We start from the raw sequence: 21,377 nt of genomic DNA, 5'->3' as shown, positions 1-21,377 counted from the left end.
TAAAATCACCTGTGTGAGTGTGAGGATAAAGTAACTCATATAGTTATGAGGTTGTCTCTGAGATGATCAATGTTTTGAGCTGACCTGACTTAAACTCAAAGTTTAAAGACAACAAAATGTGGTCAGAAAAATACATTTCCCCACACGTCTGTGTCAGTAATAGACAGAAAAAGCTTGTTTTCATCATAAAATTATTTCCTATCATATGATGTCATAAGAATAAGTACTAAGTCAGAAAAAAATGTCATATAGTTTAATAATTTATTAACCTTGGTAACCAACATCTCGTTGGAAAGTCATCTCTGAATCTGAATCTCAAATCAATCTGAAAAGTGTGTGTCCGTATGTTGGCCCTGTGTGACGCTGGTGACCTGTCCAGGGTCAACCCCACCACTGTCAGCTGGGCTTGGCTCCAGCTCCCCCTGCAACCCTCAAAGGATAAGCGGTATGGATAATGGATGGATTATTATAATATCAAAGTCAGCCTCACCCCCTGATGCTTTTCAGTCCCTCCACCTAGGAGGTTATGTTTTCCTTACAGTAAACAACAATCCTACTGAAATGATTTGTGTTTTCACTTTCTTTAACATTGCAAGATAGTGCGTGTATTTTTGTGAATAGAAATAATGCATAGATCTGGACAAGATTGATATATATTTTATTGAAGGGGACTTCTGGACCTTGGCAGACATATGTGCTCTACCAAGCGCCAGTTTGAAATTATTTCACAATTTTAAGCATTCTCACGAGTCCTGCTCATAATGTAGAGATGGTCAATATCATCATCGTAACTCAGTCACATGCTTGTTAAACCCATTAGACAGTCTCTGACTACAGCTTTGATCACAGGTGAGTACCAAAACTCAAACATTTTACTGAAGTAAAAGTACAAATAAATAGAATAAAATGTACTCAAGTATCACAGTAACTTTTATAATTAAATATTTTAAATGTACTTAAAGGTTGTGTGTAAAATTTAGTGACATCTAGTGGTGAAGTTTCATGTTGCAGCTGAATACCCCTCACCTCACCCTCCCCTTCCAAACATGAAAGAGAACCTGTGGTAACCTTCAGTTGTCATAAAAAATCTAAAGGTGTTTAGTTTGTCCAGTTTGGACCACTGTGAAAAACAGGATTATTTTATATTAAATGTCTGCCACTGGATCCCTTTCACCTGAACCTTTAAAGCTGAAAAAGCAAAGTAAAAGTACTTACCAAGTGTAGCCTTTACCCTAATGTCTACTGCATCATTATGGCTGACTAAACCACTCAGTGGTGGCCTCCTCTGAATTCATTTCCTTTCACTGCTGCTGCTGCTGCTGCTGGGGCGCTTTGCTCTCATTGAGGGTCTTATGTTACCTGATCGCTCTGATTTGATGAGTTGACAAATTCCCTTCTCGTTACTGATTGTAAAAAACTTTGTGAACATGTAACTCAGTGTTTTGTAAAAATGTAGTGGTAAAGAAAGTAGCTTTTTGATAAGATATGCAGTTCAGTAAAAATGAAAAGTACCTGAAAATAAATCTACTTCAAATACTGTCTGAACAGTACAAATATAAAATCTTTTATGCTTCTACATCACCAGCCAGACAACTTGTATATTAGCATAGAAAGCTGCGGCTGAGGCAGCGAGGTCATATTTACTTTTCTTCTGAAAAGGAGACATTTGTACAAAATAGTTCCTACATCCTACCACTGGCATTGCATCTACATGTAGTAACTTACCCAAGTATCAAAAGTAAAAGTTATTTGTACATAGTACTACTATGCAGCAGAATTGCCTCTGTTATCAAAAATCATTAATGATTATAAATATTGATGCACCGATGTGTACGTAGCTGATCCCAGTGGGGCTAGTTTGAACTATACTGTTGGCTTCAGTCCCCTTCGCTTCCTGCACACTGTACTGTGTTGCACATTTAATGATAAACCGATGAAGGTCACTGCAGCCAAATACAGAGACGCTCACATGACTTGAGATTGAGGCGATGGTTCTACTTTCAGCACAATGACCCTGAGAGAACGCTGCAGTTTCTTCAGGAGCACAAAACCTCTTCTCACAACAACACAACCTCTGTCGGTTTCTGGATCTGTGTGCTTTTATGGTAAATGGTAAAAGGTTTGTATTTGTATTGAGCTTTTTCTTGTCCTGGTGAACACCCAAAGCACTTTACAGGACAGTTTGGCCATTCACCCACTCATACAGTGCATCTATGTGCAACCCTTTCACTCCCTCACTCATACACCGTTGGCACAGCTGTCAGGGGCAATTTGGGGTCCAGAATCTTGCCCAAGGACACTTCGGCACGTGGAAGAGGGGAGGGAGGGATTGAACGGCCTCCTGTTTAGAGAACGACCAGCTCTACCTTTTGGGCCACAGCCATTTTATGTACTTTGTCCTCTGTAAATGTTTTTGTGTCTGTGCTCTGTAAATGAACATGGCATTAAGAGAGTGAACACACCACCAAATGAACACTGAGCAAAGGTGACTTTTTTCCTCCTTTTATATTTTTATTGCTAAATAAAACCTTCAAATTAAAACATGACCATCCTTCCAACAGACAAAGTCAGAGGAAGACATCTTCAAATCTACAGAGACACAGAGACAGCAGAAAGTGTCCAGCCCCTCTGCTGTATCCTAGCAATCAGCCCCACACAGCAGTGACAGTCAACAGGATCAGGCGTGTTACATTTTCATTGCTGGGTTAAGACGTGCTAGTGAACAATTATTCACACTTGATTAAACTCTGTTAAAAACTGATAGAGCTTTGGCACAGGAATCAAACTACGAGGCTCTACTTCTTCATCAGTCGTCTTCACAATACTTGATCAGTGCAGCTCAGCTGTCAGGGCTCCAGAGCCATGTTCTCTATGCCAACCTTCCGTCTTCTGGGCTGTGGTGGAAACATTAGCAAATCGTTTTCTTTCACTTGAGACCGTTATCACACACAATACAAACAGTAACACCTAATGATCTGGGCTCACTTTCAGTCCATTTCACTGAGACACACTGATTTGTCTAAGGTCTGCATTGATTGTTCAATTGTCTTCTGAGCTGTGTGGTAAGGACTTGTTCTGTCTCTGAGGACAGGCCCCTAAATATTCCCACGATTATTCCCCAATATTCCCCAAAATTCCCAAGGTGCACCATGGAATTCAGAACTCCTGCCTCCCATAGGTCCTTCTTCTTCAGAACTGCTTCATATCATGATGAAGCAGACATCTGACTGGATGTCTCTCAACAGGTTTGTGTCAACTCACTCTGTAGTCCATCTAAATCTTTAGCTGGTGAACAGCCACCCTGACAGTATCCTGTAAGATACACTGATACACTTGGGAAGTCATGTGACTCTGAGCTTTACCTTTAAAGAGTATTCTGTGGGGAGCCTTTGTCGTCACTTGAGCAGGGGACCTGGGGTTAGTGCATAGCAGCTATGGAGAGTCGCCACAGAACTAAATTATCTCCATTTATAAACACAAATCACAGTCTACACAATGAGTGTTTGTTTTTCACTTTGTGTCCTCACTGACATCTCCAGTTTACCAACCGCATTAATACAACATATTGTGCTGTAGCGCTCCTCACTTCATTTTGTTCCATTGTGGTGATTATTTGAAGCACAATAAAGTGTACTCAGAATTCAGACATTTAAACCCAATGATAGAGGCTATACACAGTCACTATATACGTAGTGAAGAGGCCGATTTTGATGTTCCTCAAGCTAGTTGCCCTGGTTTTGGTTTAAACATGACTTGACATAACTCAAAATAAAAGATTACATCACTGTCAAAAAAGTATGAGGAGGTGTGTTTTCCTTCACATCTGACAAGTGCATGTATGTGTGTGTGTGTGTGTGTGTGTGTGTGTGTGTTTACCTTCTGATCGTCACAGCAGCAGCAGCAGCAGCAGCGGATGATGACCAGGAGGACCAGCAGCAGAACCATGCCTGACAACACACAGCACACACAGGGAGAGGTCAGAGCCCAGTTCTCAGTGTTCAGAGTGGAAGCTCTCCCTCATCTGCAGTCAGAGTGTCACGTCAAACCCAGGTTCATGAGACCTTCAGGGTGTGACACCAAGTTCTTAGAGAGTTAGATCCATGTCGGGACTGACTCTGACAACATACTGCAAATGAGCTGGAGTTGGCTGCATAGGGAATTTTCCTTTGTTGTACCTAGCAAGTTCTTACAAGGCTACCTGAAATAAGATAAAATGATCTATCTATATGGATATATTACAAATATATATGAATAATACATCAATAATAAATCAATAATACAACAAACCAGTGACTAAAACACCAAGCATGATAAGAGAAAACTAAAGAAAACCATTATAGACGTCAAACATCACAACAACAGATGCAACACTCAGATACAAAGCCACAGATACACATAAGAATCACATAAGACACAGTGGAATGATTACACATGAACACATGTGTAGGTTCAGGTCTTATGTTTGTATTTAAAAAGTTGAACAACAGGTGAACTAGTCCAATATTGGTGGCTCTGTCTGAGAACAGCACAGCGCCCCCTGGTGACTGTTGCTCTACTACCACTGTCTGATCGGCAGTGATGTAAACGAGTGAATGGACTGGGAATCGATCGGCTGGTAATATGAAAGGGCCTGTTGTGTTTTTAGTGAGTTTACCTACGTACGCATATGCAGTAATTTGGTGTAAAAAGGACAATTGCTCAGACAGTTGCTTTAGTGTTGTTATTTTCTTATTGCTTTTCTTATTTTATCTTCTTTTGGAAACTTCTTTATTTTGCTTGTACTCCGCTGGTCAACACCAAGTGGCAACCTACCATGACATCACCCGTTGGTTTGTGAACTGTGAACTTTAAATGTGCTGTGGAAATAAACTGGACTTGACAGATGTGACGCAGATGAAATGGGGGCATTTACACAACCGTTTCCAATTCACACTCACATACATGCATGGAGAGATTTGCCTTAGACACTTTACAACTTTGTAAATATTTATGGACTTTCGACACAAGGCTTAAATGTGAGAGTGAACGATGAGAAGCCAACTCAAGTGTTGTGCTGATTCATCCCCATGTTCTTAGAGCTGAAGGAGGTTTGTACAAGAATAAAACACAACATGTTTTCAGGTTTTTCTACTCTAAACCATTTCATTCACTTCCACTCACCGATGAAGATGAAGAAGACTGCAAAAGAAGCGATGTCCCAGTCAGACTGGAACAGCTGCTTGGCCTGAAGTCTGGAAACCACATCGTTGAACTGTTCCTCAAACTCCTTCTGGATGTTCCTCTGATCCATCGCTGTGTCTGCACGTTACAATTCAACAAGCTTCTTAGTTCAAGAGTCTGCATAGATTCATTCACCCATGATCAGCAGCACCGGCAGAGCGGAGCAGGAGCAGGAGCAGGAGCAGGAGCAGGAGCAGGAGCAGGAGCAGGAGCAGGAGCAGGAGCAGGAGTTGGACTGAAACACTGCAGACACATGGCCCAAGCACCATAATCACCACAAACTACAGAACAAGAACGTGCGAGTGTTGACATTTGATTTATGTTTGAATGAATATCTGAATGAACAGTAATGTAAAGGACCACTGATTATCACAGATGTTGATTATAAATAAAAAGAAGTGTGTTACCATTAGATTGTATTTGTATTGGTTTTACTGTAAAGATATATATACCCATTTACATATGGACACCTGATTACTGTTTTAAGAATGTCAGTGTGAGCTTTATGTTTTTTTAAATAATACATATGATATGGGTCAATGACAAATAAAGCTTCTAAAAAGGAATTTTAAAAAAGTATTTTCATTTTAGATGTAATACATATTTTGGACTCCGGAACAATGTCATTAAGTCTCATTCGTTAAATAAATTTGCAAACTGCTTATATTCATTTTTTTTAACAGTGTTTTGAACTTGACCAACTAAAAAATGTCAGGAGGGCAACCAAATCTTTGTAAAGATACCTATTTATCCTACAATTTATTTTAGGTGAAATGTGTGTTTTATTAGGAAGCGTGTTTTTGTGCTGTGTGTAGACTGAGGATAGGTGTAGATATGAATCCTTCAGAGCTAAACATAATCGATCGATATCACAGCCCACATTTTGACGTCCAAGCAGGAGAAGAACACACGTGTAAATAGTAACAACAGTAATTTGCAGAATTATTTTGATCTTCTTCAGCTTCATTTTCCTCTGTGACACTCTCAAAGCTTTTAATGTTGACAGCAGGCAGCTCCGGTGTTAGTGTCTGCTGTGAGGAAATGTGTGGTGGCCCTGAGAGCTCAACACAATGCAACTTCACAAAACACACACAAATAGACAAATCACATGCAAATAGAGAAAAGACATGCGCAGCAAATGCTCACAATAATGTGAGTATTTGTGTTGTGTTGTGAGTATTTGGTCATGAGGTGAGTATTTGGTCATGAGGTGAGTATTTGGTCGTGTGGTGAGTATTTGGTCGTGTGGTGAGTATTTGGTCATGTGGTGAGTATTTGGTCATGTGGTGAGTATTTGGTCATGTGGTGAGTATTTGGTCATGTGGTGAGTATTTGGTCGTGTTGTCAGGTTTTTGACATGTTGTCTGGAGTATTTTTTTGCGAGTATTTATTCTTGTGATATGGCAAGTATTTGCTCGTGTTGCATTTGCTGGTGTTGTGAGTATTTGGTGGAACGGTAAAAAAGGGCAACCATAAAAATGTCATGAATGTAAAGATCACAAACAGAGAAACCTGCATGTCATTACACACTGAGCAGGATATCTAGACACTGCTGCCACTTGTCTCACTGTGAACTGTGCGACACATTTATTAGAATGTACTGCGAGTTGCTCAGTGTGTTGTTGTACATGTCAACCTTTGTTGAAACACTGCAACACAACACAGGACACAGTGAAAATAGAACATACACATTGATCTTCTTACATCGCGCACACACGTATGCGTCTACTTCCTGGAGAAATCAACGCACTTCAGTTTGTGTTGACAGGTAACTGGGCGGAATCTTTCGGAACAACTACAATTAAACACCAGTCATGTTTATACAGATAGAATGTGAACACATACATTTTCATATCGGCTACGGCAGATTTCAAAGTTGTTGGTTTACAATACGGTGCGTTACTTTGTCGTTATTCAGAAGAACAGGTGCCTACCTGAGAGTGGCGCAGCTTGTGTTAGTCCTTTATCTTCCGGGTACGAAGGTCGATCTGACTCACCTGTTGTTTACCTGCGAGCTGATTCTCTGTTCGCTGTCATGGTGACTGCTGTGGACCAGATGTGGACCAGATGTGGACCAGATAGTGGTCGAGATGTGGATCAGATGTGGACTGATGTGGTCCAGATGTGGACTGATGGTCAGAACAAGCACTACTACAGAACTATTATCTGATTATTTTAAGCTGTCAGTCAATTTCCTATAAATCAAGCATTCCAACTTTTATAGTAAATATAAGTGTATGGTTTAGTTTTTTTGTTTTTACACATATACACATTCCATGAAGTAAAAACCCTGTCCTGTCCATATAAGTAACATAACAAATTGATTTCCTTTCTTTTCATAAACAACAAATTAATTATTAAATATTTTTTATATATTTGTTTAATATATTTTATAAATATTTTCAATATAACAATATTCAAGCAACATTTTAATCATTGTTCAGATAATTCCACAGTTTCACTCGATAAACAGAAATACACATCTGCCTTAATGCGGTGCATATGGATGAAATCAGACTTCTATCCTCATCGTTTCATAGGAATAAAAACATCTTTAAATATTTTTAAGTCAACTAAATATGTGGCTTGATGAACAGTCGGCTGGTTTGTTCTCTTGCATTGACCTTGTTTATAAGTCGTATTCCTGTAAACTCCTAAACACTACACCTGATACAGAAGTGGGTGTTCTTATATTGTTGTTTTTACTTTGGTCTTTCTCATGTTGTATGTTTCTTTGAGTTTAGAACGTGAAAGATTAATTTGGTTGTGCATTATTTCCCCTGAGCACTTGTGACGTTGATCTTTCATATTATATTTCTTTAAAATTAAAAAATAAAATAAATCTGAATGACGTCATGTTATGCCTCTACGGCTTGGAATCATTTGATTGGCTCAGCAGTGTGGGTGGGCGGCACCAGGCCTGTGCGGAAACGCTCGCTGACTGACAGCTGTGGTGACTAATGAACACATCATAGTCCGCTGTCGTCACACTTTTACCTACGTGGAAGCAGGAAGGGAACTTCCTCTCGGTCTTCCGGGTTGTTGGAGTCCCTGCAGCGGCTCTTGTTGTTGTTGTTGCGGCGGCGGAGCGATGTCCGAGGATCCTGCGCTGTCCCTCCGGGTGTCGGAGATCACACACCCGGCGGGTCTGTTCGAGCGCTACAACACCGAGGAGATCCGCCGCATCGAGCGCAAGGTCCGCGGGGAGATCGAGCAGAAGAAGGAGGAGCTGAGGCAGATGGTCGGGGAGCGCTACCGGGACCTGATCGACGCCGCCGACACCATCGGAGAGATGAGGGAGTGCTCGGAGAGCGTGGTCCGGTCCGTCCAGGACATGCACCGGTACTGCCACAGCCTGAAGCAAGGCACCGCCGATGTGAGCAGCTGCAGACAGGAGGTGAACACTTAACTGGAATAACTTGATCTGATTCAAAGCACAGAGAGGATCACCAGACCCCATATAGAAAAAGTCACACTTCAAGACTAGAGAAGTGATGCATAAATACAGACCATTTAATCTGACCTGAAATTCACTCATCAAATGCGTTATTATAAAACTGTACATCACTATGTTGTCTTGTGTGTGTAATTATGTCACTGCTAATATTCTGTCATATTTAATTCAAGACACACACGTTATCTAAAGTCGTTGCAGTCTGCTATATAAATATGTGTGTGTTGTAGAGCCAGAAGCAGTGGCTGTGGCAGGAGAAGTTCTACATCATGTCCTCCCAGATAAAGCTCCTCTTGGAGATCCCAGAGCGCATCTGGAGCGCCATGGAGGCGTCCCAGTACCTCCAGGCCACTCAGCTCTACCTGCTGTGTTGCCACCTGCACAGCCTGCTGCAGCTGGAGACTGCGACAGCGGGCCACTACAGCCCTGTCCTGGCCCGCTTCCCCATTCTGGTGCGGCAGGTGGCCACCACCGGACACTTCAGGTACCGGATGTCTTCTTACTCGTGTCTTTGGGAAGACACATGTTCAGGGATTTGTGGTTCTGAAGAAGAATCTCCACATGTGAAAGTGACGTCATAGGTCAGTAAGCAGCTGGTCTTCCTGCAGGTCCACCATTCTGCTGGACAGCAGGTCTCTGCTGCGGGGCCGGGTGGTGTCCGACCAAGCGATCGCTGAGGCCCTGGTGTCTACCATGCTGCTGGAGGACAGCTCACCACGCCAGGCCCTGGCGGACTTCTTGCTGGCCCGGAAAGCCTCTATCCATCAACTGCTCAACCAACCGCAGCATGGTATTCTACCATTTGCAATATGCAGCAAATGTAAATGTGAATCAGTTCATGACCAGGTTTATTTCTGTCCAGGTGCGGGGATCAAGGCCCAGGTGTGCAGCTTGGTGGAGCTGCTGGTCACCACTCTGTTCCAGGCCTACGCCGTCTTCTACCTGCCCCCAGAGGGAAACCCCAGGCCAGGGGACGGAGCCCTGAGCTGTGGCATGCTCTTCTCTATCCTGGAGAACGTTACCTCAACCAGCCCTGCAGGTAAATAGCATGGACTTCCTGGATGCTTGGAAATGTTTTAGTTATTTCCTTACTCAGAGTGAGAAGAGTAAGAGTAACCACATCAGACTGGAGTGGTCCATTTCGATCGAGACTGTTTTAGCTCTTCTTCTTCCTGTATTTTCGAGCTTTTGTCATAGGCAGTACTCGTCTTAGCCAGACATAACATATATATTGTTAAACATAACAAACACAAATACAGTTTTATTTCAAATTGTTGGTGATGCTCACAAACCATCATTCAACGTTAGAATCCTGCTGAGATTGGATTTGCTACATCTGTAACTGTTTTCAAATCTCTTTTTATTGTTGTTTTATCCTTTTGTGAAGCACGTCGTAACTTTGTTAAGAAAAGCGCTGTACAAGTAAAGCTTGTTAATATTATTATTCATAGTTTTATATATGAAGCATAAAAATCTGTAGTTAAAGAAAAATGTGTTTTCAAGGCTTCTGATACAAAGTCTCCTCTGTTGATCTCCTCTCGCCGCTCAGCTAAAGTCAGGAAGGTGCTGCAGGAAGAGACCAGTACTGGCAGCTGGTTCAAGTACCTGCCTCCCTCCATCACTGATTTCCAGCCCGCCCTCCGCACCCTGGCCCAGCCAATCCAGAGAGAGCAGCTCCGGGACACACTGCAGCAGTGGATCAATACGTAAGGAAGCGGCTTGTCTTTCTTTATATCAGCTGCTTCCTGTGTCTCAGGTGTTTGACATGCATGTCACACAGAATCCCACAGAGACACTGAGGACAGTTGTTTTCCTCATCACGCAGGAAGCATCAGTCAGACGCCTGCTCCAGCCTGTTCTGACATACATGCATCATTAATGAAGGCAATGAATAGGATACAACCTTCAGTTTTCGATCGCTGTCTCTCTTATGCAGCTTCGCAGATTCATTCTCAGCCTCTGTGATGACTTCACATTCACATGCAATAGCCTTTATTAAACTCAGCAGCACAGAGAAGCAGATCTTTACTCCACTTGTCCTCCGTTCTCAGGTTAATGCAAACTCACCACTTCATTTATGTTCAACTGTTGATAAACCCAGTATAACGTAGAGTCATTCCATCAGTGCATCAGAGCCGTGTCATAACTAATCATTCGTTCAAAAATGACTTTCAATAATTACCACTCTTAAGCTGTTGTTCATAAACATCAACACATCCTGCACAGAGGTTTCAGGGGTTTTACAAACACACAGATGACAGCACTGTGGAAAGTGTCTGTTACCGTCATCGTTGTAGTTTCAGGAGGCGCTGAGCACACGGCACACCTTTCTTCACGGACACTTTCATTTTGTGTCAACACGAGGGAGCAAAAAGAGGGAGAGACAGCACAGAAGGAGCAGAGGCCCAGAATCTACTGTAGCCGCCCTAGCATTGTTATCATTTACTGTTGACCTACTTGCTGTATGTGGATACGGTGTGTTAAGCAAAGAGAGAGAAAGAGAAAGTTGCTGCAGATTGTGGAAATCATGCTCTCCCTCCCAAGTCAGCTTCACCTCTGTCACTGACAGTGGGGACTTTACTTGGGCATACTTAATAAATGAGCATAGCTTAACAACAAAATAACAAAATTTTAAGCTTGTCAAGTGTATAAATACGTCTCCGGAGAATTGGGTCCAGACTCTTTCCGTACTTTTTTACAAATGCATAACCCAGGAGGGGTTCTCTGCTCAGACGCTTTCACAACAGCAACACATTCTCCGCAGGATTCAGGAGAGGGGTGGTGGGCAGAGCCAGGATTTTTCACTTGGATATATTTTTTTTCTTTAAGTTTTTTTTTTCATTTGTCCATTGCGTGTTTGAAGCGCCATCAACCGCACTCGCTTGCGGTGAATCCATCGGATGATCTCCTGCTGTGCTATCTGCGAACTTTATACTAGGGGTCCAGGCGGAGAAAGTCTGGAAAGAGGTTCTCAATCGAGCATTTACGTTCACACATACACCTCCGCAGTGTAGTAAAGGTCATTTAATCCGCCCAGTGTTTGTTTTAACCTGACATTGATTTGTCTGTGCTTTTATCTGACAGTTTAGAAAATTTGGCAAATATTTAGCTTTTGTTTATTGATTGAATAAGGCTTGTTCAAATGTGGGGAAAAAATTACTTAAACCCTAAACTAATTATCTCAACTGTCTCTGATTAATTCTCTGTTGATAGCTGATCAATGCCTCCTCTGTTCTCAGGTGTAAGGAGGACATTTGCCATGGCGTTGGCAGCCTACTTGTCTATGTCAAGAGCCTGAAGGGGCTGGCGGCCATCAGAGACGCTGTGTGGGACCTCCTGTCCACCGAATCAATCAGTCAGCACTGGAGCACTGTGTGCCAGCGGCTTCTGGAGCGCCCCCTGGCTGTCTGGGAGGACTTCCTCCAACTGCTCTTCCTTCAGCGCCTGCAGGTTGGTGCTTGTCCAGTCTCATATTTCGGCCCTTTTGTTTTATTCAGTCTTGCCACACTGACGTGGTAAAAAAGGTACATATTTAATCACTCCAGTGATTCCTTCCTCTCATTTCTCAAGGCCATCACCAAAGAAGAAACTGAGGCCATCTCAACGAGTTCTGTCCAGCTCCTTACCTCAGCTGTGAGGGACCTGGAGGGCCAGACCACCCAAACCTCTGTGGGCACCAACCCTGGCTCTGTCCGCCGGGCACAGTATGAGGTAGACGTGGCATCCTTCCTGTGGTCAGAGTCTCCAGGGGACCTGCTGAGTGATGCAGGTTGGATCAATGTGACCCAGCGGGGGCAGCAGCATCAGAGGAGTGGCCTGGCCATGAAGACCCAGGCCCTGACACCTTGTGTTCAGAACTTCTGCTCTTCCATGGATGCAAAGCTGAAGGCCAGGCTGGATGACCTCCAGCACTACCTTCCCTCCCAGGATACAGGTGGGTGCAGTTCAGACTGCGCTGGCGTGTGCCAGTCTGTTCAAGCCAGTGCAACGTTCACACAGGCGTATTGTCAGTCCTAACCCAGACTTGTATAAAACATAATGTTGCATTTTGACCAAATAGTTCCTGGAGCTTTTAGTCCCAGGAACCTTTTTCAAGGAGCTAAAAGGTTCCTGCAGATAGTTGTTTGTCTGCGTTTCCACCGTGATAAAGACCAGAGGAGGTGAGGGGTCAGCATTTGTCAAATCATCCCACTTTTGGGATAGTTTGGCTGACTACTGGCTGAACTATCACAGATAAAAATGAAATTTGGCATGCTGTTTGGTCACATGAGAAACATATGGAACCAAATGTTTATGTGTCTGGGATCCTAATTAAGGGAGATTTGGACTAACAAAGCTTGACCTGTTTGGGAGGACTCTGTGACTTTGACTAATTGCATCTCCCTTAAAGGGATAGTTCACAGGAAATAACAAAATTCCCTAATTATCCTTACCCATACCACATCCTTCCACTAGGTTAAATGGAAATCAGTTGTGTAGATTTTGGCTAATCCTGTTAATTAACAAACAAACACTGATGACAACATAAACTCTAGACTAAGAACAGCCTGTTTTTGGTGACAATTATTCACTGTGTCTAAAGGTAGTGCTACAGCATTTTAATACATTTTAGAAAATAAAAATCCATCCTCTGAAGAGCATGAATAGTAAAATGAAATATCCATCTGCCCTTTTAGATTCAGTTGTTTTGCCTGGCAGGAGGAGACAGCTCACCCTCTGGGCACCATGAAAGTCTCCAATAATATCCAGCTGTCGGTTTCCAAACATCTTGTCATGGACAAAATTGTTGGTGATGGAAAATGTTGAGAGTAGTGGTCAGGAAAATGATGAAATGTATTTGTCCTCTTTGTCGGGTGACACTAGTTTGTTATGGTTACTTCTATCTGTACTTATACACATGTGGTTTAAAAATAATGTAGCCTAATGATTTGGGAAAGTGAAAATCTTTGTTTTAGATAGTGAATAGTACTAAATAGTGCTTAATGTTGATCTCATGCTTTGCAGGGTCTGACTCCATCTCAGTCACTGTCTCCTCCTCTGGACCTACTGAGGCCTCTTCAGCATCTTCATTTAACCGCTTCATGGACTCGCCGGCAGTGGAGGAGGCTTTACGTGAAGGCTCCCTGGCCTGTGTTCGCCACATCCTGTCCTCCATCCACTCTGAACTGGCTGCAGTCTCACCTGACCCCAGCCCCACCCGCCTCAGTTCAGTCCTTTTCATGGCCAGGCTATGCCAGTCCATGGGTGAGCTCTGCCCTAACCTGAAGCATTGCATTCTGGGGAAACAGAGCGGTGCCGAAACCGCGGCCAAGGGGACCCCCAGGCAGGCGAAGAAGCTGGGCAGAGCCAGATCCGCCACAGAGGTCAGCCCCGCCCAGGCCAAGTGGGCAGGTCTGAAGGAAGAGCTTCTCAACTGCAGCATGGAGGCCTACCGCATCTGGAGCTCCGCCCTCGCCAAGGTCAGACACAGTCAGAAACCAAGATGTGTATCTGTGAAACTGTATTTGCTGCATGGAGCATAGAGGCTGATGTGTTGAGGAGCATATCAATGTAATAACAGAATGTAGGGTCAGAGGGGTCATGAGCAGGAGAATTTGAGCAAAGTTGATTCTTTTCAAACAGTTTATGTTCTGGTCTGGTAATTAAATCCATCCTGTATGATCTGATCAGGGGTGGTCAGCTCCAAGTTCAGGTCTGTGAACACACCTAAGACACATTCAGATCATTGAGATCTGATCCCTCATATTCAGATGTGGTTCTGGGACACGTGTGGCCACATTGTTTTAGCTGCATGAGCACAGCTAATGTGTCCTGGGCCTCACACAAGGACAGTCTACTCAGCAGCTGACGTCTTCTGACCCGCTAGCGTCTCATAATTAACCCAAAGTATTTATACACAACAACACATTGTTTTAGTTTTTTTTCCTGTTTCAAATAAGTAAAATCTTGAGAGCAGATCATTGAGTCTCTCAGCCCCCCACTATCTCTATTTCTCTCTCTCTTTCTTTTTTACCCTGGCTACATCCTCACTACTACATTTTAGTTTCAAAACACATCACTCCTTCTAGGTTTTGACGTGCCATACACACTATTCCGGAGGTTCTGAGCGCCAAAAACGAATACGTTTGGAAACACTGTTGATCCATCACAGTTTTAAAACTCTGCGTTGTAGTATAGACGAGCTAAAACAGATGACGCATCACCCACATGTGCTTCTTGATTGGTTCTTATCATCCCATTGACAACAGACAGGTCTGTTAAAGTCAGACCGGTTAAAAACATCATTTGGTCTTTGTGAACAGAAATGACATGCATGTTTATTTGGATATCGATCGGGGAAGTCAGATCTGTCATGTCAGCCATGAAGTGACAAGCTCCGAGCTGTCCACTTGTGATTGGATCACTGCAGACGGATACCAGGTCTGAAAAGGGCCAATCTAACTAAATAACCGAAGCTTAAATCTACTTAGTTCCTTTTGCTGCACTTAACATATTGAGTATAATCTGTTTGTTCAATACACAGAAATAACTTACATTCAGTCTGTAACAAAAGGTTGTCGACTGTGAGGATGTGTTTTCATGCGAACAATTTCAAATGTCTTAGAGTGTGAAACAATGGATCCAGTTTTAGTGACAAACCCACAAGTACATTCACCAAATCTGCTGTTCTTCTCAGCTCTACCTAGGTTTACTACAACAAAGTTAGCATGTAGGGCTGCAACAATCTAATACTTTCATTATCAATTAATATGCAGACCAATCCATTAATCTGGTTATTTCCCCAGAGTTCTTGCTGACGTCACTTAATAACAGTAGGAATAAAGGAGAAAAGTCTCAGATGGAGGGATCTTTTAATTTATTTTTTAAAGAAATTACTAAAATTATTATCAGAATATTGAAAGAATAAACACATTATTTTTCTAACAAATGACTCAGCAGCTAAAGTCCAGTTTATCTGTATCTTTGTATGCATCTGAGTAGCCCAAAAATATATATGAATGCAGCTTTAAATAATATTGGAGTTGTTGCAGTGCCTGTGTAGTTACACTGTGTTGTGTATTGACAGGTGTTGCTGGGTAAGTTTGGCACAGTGCTGCATGCACAGTCTGCTGGTGCCATCCTGACAACAGCCACAAACTGGGAGGACCTGGAGATCCAAGAAGAGGCCGAGTCGGGGAGCAGTGTCACGTCCAAAATCCGTCTTCCAGTGCAGGTCTGCCGCTCAGCCCCTCCTCCAACACACACTGGGATTTCTGGCTCCACTTAGAGATCTGATTTGAAACGTTGTGTCTTCTGCAGCCATCTTGGTTTGTCCAGTCGCTGCTGTTCCAGCTGTGTGTGGAGGTGAACAGGGTGGGGGGTCATGCCCTGCCCCGGCCCACGCTGCAGGAGCTGCTGCAGGCCTGTCTGAATGAAGTCCTTGGTCACTACCACAACCTCTCACAGCAGGCCCGCACCACGGTAACACACACACACACACACACACACACACACACACACACACACACACACACACACACACACACACACACACACACACACACACACACACACACACACACACACACACACACACACACACACACACACACACACACACACACACAAAACCTTGTAGTTATAGATTTAACTAAGCCAGGTCATTAATGTTTCATCTGTCTCCCATCGAATGCTGAAGGGATGTTTACTGAACCGACATGGCGTCCAGGAATTCAGAAAAAACGCAATTCTAAAGAAAGTGAAAAAGTGAGGCTGGGTGGTGTCGACATGATTTTAAAGCCCCGTTCTCTTCAAAGTTGAATGTTTTTCTGATTCTGCAAAGTGGGAAACATACTGGGGCAAGAATAATCTTATGATATTTGCAAATAAATGTGATTTAGGTTTTTAGGGATATCTGCAAGTGAGGAAGACATTGAGGATTAGTGAATGAGAAGAGACTGGGAGGGCAAAGAGAAGGTGGATATCCTATCAAGGAAATGAGTAGGGAAGGCTGGTGGATAAAGACGTTTACCTGTTTCTGCACTCATTTCTCTGCTTTGTTTTCTTCTGCGCCTCCATCCTCCAGGAGGGTGTATTGCCCATGACTCAGAACAGAGCCTTGCAGCTGTTATTTGACCTTCATTACCTCAACACCACACTGGGCAGCAGGCTGGAGGAGAGCAAGAGCCCCCGATCACATCAAGACCCCAGGTATCAATCTTCATTACATTTTTATTAGTAAGTTCTCGCATGCAGCTGTTTTGGTGTGTTATCTGGCTGGAGAACCCACAAGGTGACATCCTGCTCTATGGGACATGAAAGCTTCAGGTCAAAGTACATCACTCTTTAGAATGATTTCTTGCATACGTAGTTCTAGAGACTATGTTATGAGTCATATTTCCAAAATGAATATAGCTTTTTTTTCTGCCTAGTTTAATCTGGGTCTGAGTAGGGGGGGTTAAGAACCTTGCTCACCTCAGTGGTAATAAAGAGTGGGAGGAGACAACTGCTGGCTGCCGTTTGTATAGATCGAACCCTTTAGTGGCTCTCTAACCTTCACGCCACCACCCACGCCGATGTAGCCGCTGCAGTTTTCTATTGAGATTAGTTAGGTTTCGTTTCAGTATGTATGATACTCTCCAGCACACAGACACACAATTGCACACCTTCTAAAAATCGGAGGTTCATGCAGGTATTTTTCCTCGGAGCAGATTGGTGCGAGTTATCGTTTTGCTCCTATCTCTGCAACAGAAATGACAAGTGTGAAGTTAGCATGGGCCACATTCGAACACATTCTAATAAGTGTGCAGGTAATATTGTATTCCTGGTAAAGTTTTGTCTCGATATGTCGGCACTGTGATAAGTGCACCCTGCCTCTTACCCAGTGTCAGCTGGGATTGGCTCCAGCCCTCTGTGATCCCTAAATGATAATTAGTAAAGCTAAATGATGAAGGAATGGGTTGATTTAAAAAACGGTAGTTAAGAAAAGTATACCTGATTTGTAGTTATGTGTCTTTCAGATTTCACGAGGTCTGCGATTGGCTGGAGAGCTTCATCGACCCCTTTGACCTGGACGTGTTCACACCTCCGCTGAACGCCAACCTGAACCGCCTGTCGCAGAGGACATCGGTACTTTCATTCCTTTACCATCAAAGACACACGTGCAAAAAACTGTCTACCTGTAGCGTGACGAGCATGGAAACATCAGCAGACTTCCATTCACTGATGGTGTGAGATGAGAGATGTCAGGTCATGTTGTGAGCCACCTGCTGTGACGCTGTGTTTCAGGTGCTGCTGGGGCTGTTGACGGGCTCAGAGAAGCAGTTTTCCTCACGGAGCAGCGGCGTCAACTCCCAGGAGCCGTACAACATCCTGCCACTGGCCAGCAGCCAGATCAGGTCAGAGGCCAACGCTAGCTCCTGTCGGACATTAGTGACTCATTAATGACCACGTGAAATTAGTGACATCTGTATAATCAGCAGAAACCAACCACAGCATCACTGCTGCCGTTTTCAGACATGACCTGCAGATGAAGTCCAGAGAATTGGGTTCAGAGTTTATCGACAGTTTTCCTTTCACACATGCACAATGAGCGGGATGTTGTCAGCCGCACCTGGCTGCTCCACCTCTTTCCTGAATAATGTGGAGGATTTGTCGCTGTTGTGAACACGTCTGTGCAGAGAACCTCCTGCTGCTTTGTGCATGTGTGAGCAGCAAACTCTCCGTCTTTACCCGCAGGTCATGGTGGGTGGCACAGTGGTTGACTATGTAAGTAACCCAGGTTATTTTCTTCAGGTGCAACTTACCAGAGTTCTCTAAACCCCTGCGTGTAATATGAGAATATCTGATACAATACCAATAAGAAAACTAGACAGGCACTCAGTGGAGCACATCCCTCCACCAAGGAGGGCTGTTACTGTTTGTTACTGTATCATTGTGCCTTAGTGGTGCATAATCCAAAAGTCAGTTAAACCACAATGGCACCCAGCAGTCTCCTTTAAACATTTAAATTGACTGGATCCAGATTTTGATGGGCTCTGCACCAAATCATGCACACTCATAAATATCAGTCCCCTAAACATGTCATTTTTTTTTCCCATCAAGATCCATGAATTATTCTAAAAAAAAAATTAAGAATTTGTGCTAACAAAGCTTGAACTTTTTGTAGGGGACTCTGTGACTCTGACTGCTCATATCTCCTCAATTTAAGTTCCTTCATTTTAAAACTATTTTTCAGCTCCATGTGTAAATATCTTAACTGTATGTTATCCTCCTCAATATAAAAACAATTCTGAGAGTGAATTTTTTTCATCCAGATCTACGAATTATTGTCCGAGAACTCAATGAAAATGTTGAAAAAGGTTCCATCTCGTAAAAGTAGAAAAAAAAGTTCCCCCGGGTCCGCCCCCTATCCCAGATCCGCAACAACATTTTATCTTCTCTTCCTTGGGTCGTGCCCCACCCCTTATCCTGTCAACAAACATGGATCTAAACATAACTTCCATGGTGGAGGAAATCTGCTTTTGATACCTCACGTTGAGGTTTTTTCATGACACATTAAGTAAGAAATGTTAAATGGCTTAACACAGGCAGCTACGAGAACTCCGATTCACATCTGAAGTTGTCTGATTTAAATAATCAAACATGTCAAACTAGGCATGAATTTGATACTTGCTGCTCAGTATATGGGACGTGTTTCTTTCAGATACATTTCATGCAGTTCAAGACGGTATTCAACAATTTACTGGATTTCTATATTTCTGATCAGACATCCTTATTATGTCGACCTAATGCCAGCCATGTGCGTTCTGTGCTCTGCAGGTTCGGACTGCTGCCCCTCAGCATGTCCAATGTGCGCAAATCCATGTTTGTCTCCAGGAATTCTGACGCTCCAAAGAAGCTGGTGAGTAACTCAGCTGGGATCTGGTCACTGAAGCTGCTCTGAGTTTTTGTTTGTTTGCATTTGTTTTGTTGTTTCATTCACTGGCATCCACAGTGTTTCTTCCTTTCTCTGTTTCATTGTTTTGTTCCACTCGGTGTAAATGTTATCTGTCACACCCTCTGCCCTCCCAGCATTTCTGAGTGCCAGAGACCCAGGCAAGTCAATCAGTGTGGGCTTACATTTGTGTGTGTGTGTGTTTAGGTTGTATCGGTAGTAGTGACTTGGTCTACCTTTGGTGCAGTTGCAGTGTGAGAGTGCTTCATTAATTGATTTAAATGATTGTTGTGGTCTGGTGGCTGGAAACTGTTCTGCTCTGTTCTCACTAATCTACAATTGTGATTTGCAAAAGTTAGGGATTATTTTGTATCTGCATGCATTGTTTCAGGTCCAGAATGCATCATGGTAAGTCAGCCCTGCATTAACTGAATGAGCCTATTTTCCGTACGTAACCTGTGGGTGTCACATAGATCATCAGGTCCTGTGGGAAGCAGTTCTCCCCTCTGTGTCTGTGTGTGTGCGTGTGTGCACGTTTTTGCGGTTGTTAATTACAATATTGCAAAATCCATGTTGGAGAAATACGTGACACTGGTGAAGAAAACCGATAAACTGAAAGTGTGGTGTTGTTTGTTCTTAACTGTTACCAACAAGACAATCTTCTTAAAACCTCAGTGAACCTAAAGTGCTCTCTCTCCTCCATCAGGCTCCTCCATCCTCCACAGTGGACAGCAATGACAGCTTCAGGCCGGGCAGTCTCTTCAGACAGCTCGCTGATCAGGACGAAGACACAGCCGCTCCCTCTTTATTCAAACTCAGCTGGCTGTCTGGCATGGCCAAATAACCCCACATCACTCGAGACTCTTTAGTTGCCAGAGGCTTTGTAAACATAAATATGTATAATAAATATAATTTTTGTCTTTTGAAACTTACCCCCTCTGTGATTTAATGAATTCATGCAACTGTGAGTAAAAAGAAGCACTTCTGTGGAAATGGGTGTAGTGTGATTCAGGTAGCACGTGTGTTACATAGATGAGCAGCAGTACTGTACATCACTGTGCACTGTGTGTTTCTGAAGGAGCACGTGGGAAAGTATGTGAAGCAGTGGGAAGATCAGGGTAGACTCCTCCTCTTTGAACACTTGTGGCTGCTACACAAACATGGGTACACTCTGGGGTGGTGCTATCTAGATGAAGCAGAAAGAGCAACAGAGGAGCCTTGTCCGATCAGTTTGAATTCAAGATGACATGAATCCATGGATGACAGTCAGTTGGATCCTATAAATATACACAGGATAATAGTTATATTGGTTGAGCTGCTGCAAACTATCAAGATAGTGTTTATCCACAGGATCTCACTGGACTCTACTTAGACGGATGTGGCTCGGGGGGGAGAGGGTTGTCCTCTAACCAGCGGGCAGGTGGTCCAATCCCAGTCCTTCCCATTCTGCATGCCGAAGTGTCCTTGGGCAAGATACTGAACCCTAAATTGCACCTGATAAAGTGCTGCCTATAGATGCACAGCAGGAATGTTTGTGTAAATGGGTGACTGGCAAAAACTACTGTCAAGCACTTGAGTGACCATTTACTGCTTAAAGGGATAGTTCACTTTTTTTTCCTTCACTATGCCGATGGAGAAGAGGGTGAAGTGTTTGAGTCCACAACACTTCTGGAGTCTCAGGGGTAAACCGTGTTGCAGCTGAATCTGATACAGTTCAAGTAACCAGTGACCGATACTTCAGACGATATAAAAACAGAAAAAACACAACATGCCTCCATACTGCTCTAT

General features: G+C 43.3%; 2 protein-coding genes across 5 annotated transcripts; one reads left to right on the top strand and one right to left on the bottom strand.

The window, feature by feature from the left end:
- Nucleotides 1–2,486: 2,486 nt before the first annotated feature.
- On the bottom strand, nt 2,487–7,443 carry smim22 (small integral membrane protein 22). 3 transcript variants are annotated; one of them, XM_035180856.1, is made up of 5 exons: nt 7,155–7,443; nt 6,925–7,015; nt 5,161–5,298; nt 3,877–3,947; nt 2,487–2,894 (listed from the first exon to the last, which is right to left on the bottom strand). In XM_035180856.1, exons 3-5 carry the CDS (start codon nt 5,288–5,290, stop codon nt 2,847–2,849), a joined length of 249 nt encoding a protein of 82 aa, XP_035036747.1. In that variant the 5' UTR covers nt 5,291–5,298; nt 6,925–7,015; nt 7,155–7,443; the 3' UTR covers nt 2,487–2,846. The 3 variants fall into 3 exon arrangements, with proteins under 3 accessions (XP_035036747.1, XP_035036748.1, XP_035036746.1); XM_035180857.1 differs by having other exon boundaries at nt 6,925–7,003; XM_035180855.1 differs by lacking the exon at nt 6,925–7,015 and having other exon boundaries at nt 7,155–7,435.
- A 777-nt stretch (nt 7,444–8,220) lies between these two features.
- Nucleotides 8,221–20,521, top strand: cog1 (component of oligomeric golgi complex 1). 2 transcript variants are annotated; one of them, XM_035180854.1, is made up of 16 exons: nt 8,221–8,617; nt 8,905–9,158; nt 9,283–9,464; nt 9,537–9,713; nt 10,224–10,380; nt 11,914–12,124; nt 12,245–12,608; nt 13,679–14,133; nt 15,741–15,887; nt 15,974–16,135; nt 16,740–16,864; nt 17,674–17,782; nt 17,942–18,051; nt 19,475–19,556; nt 19,727–19,750; nt 20,296–20,414. In XM_035180854.1, the coding sequence occupies exons 1-15, from the start codon at nt 8,312–8,314 to the stop codon at nt 19,733–19,735; spliced, it is 2,850 nt and encodes a 949-aa protein (XP_035036745.1). In that variant the 5' UTR covers nt 8,221–8,311; the 3' UTR covers nt 19,736–19,750; nt 20,296–20,414. The 2 variants fall into 2 exon arrangements, with proteins under 2 accessions (XP_035036745.1, XP_035036744.1); XM_035180853.1 differs by lacking the exon at nt 19,727–19,750 and having other exon boundaries at nt 20,296–20,521.
- The last annotated feature ends 856 nt before the right edge of the window (nt 20,522–21,377 follow it).

This window comes from Hippoglossus stenolepis, chromosome 16, assembly GCF_022539355.2.
Source record: "Hippoglossus stenolepis isolate QCI-W04-F060 chromosome 16, HSTE1.2, whole genome shotgun sequence".
NCBI classification, from domain to species: domain Eukaryota; kingdom Metazoa; phylum Chordata; class Actinopteri; order Pleuronectiformes; family Pleuronectidae; genus Hippoglossus; species Hippoglossus stenolepis.
This window is presented reverse-complemented; position numbering and strand designations above follow the sequence as displayed.

Bases quoted from the DNA above. Each gene is read 5' to 3' on its own strand.
- smim22 (XM_035180856.1), bottom strand. From the start codon at position 5,290: ATGGATCAGAGGAACATCCAGAAGGAGTTTGAGGAACAGTTCAACGAT. The intron at 3,948-5,160 runs GTGAGTGGAAGT...GTGTGTTGTCAG, and splicing joins AGTCTTCTTCATCTTCATCG to GCATGGTTCTGCTGCTGGTC. The intron at 2,895-3,876 runs GTAAACACACAC...TTTCCACCACAG, and splicing joins GCTGCTGTGACGATCAGAAG to CCCAGAAGACGGAAGGTTGG.
- cog1 (XM_035180853.1), top strand. From the start codon at position 8,312: ATGTCCGAGGATCCTGCGCTGTCCCTCCGGGTGTCGGAGATCACACAC. The intron at 9,159-9,282 runs GTACCGGATGTC...GTCTTCCTGCAG, and splicing joins GCCACCACCGGACACTTCAG to GTCCACCATTCTGCTGGACA. The intron at 12,609-13,678 runs GTGGGTGCAGTT...CATGCTTTGCAG, and splicing joins CCTTCCCTCCCAGGATACAG to GGTCTGACTCCATCTCAGTC.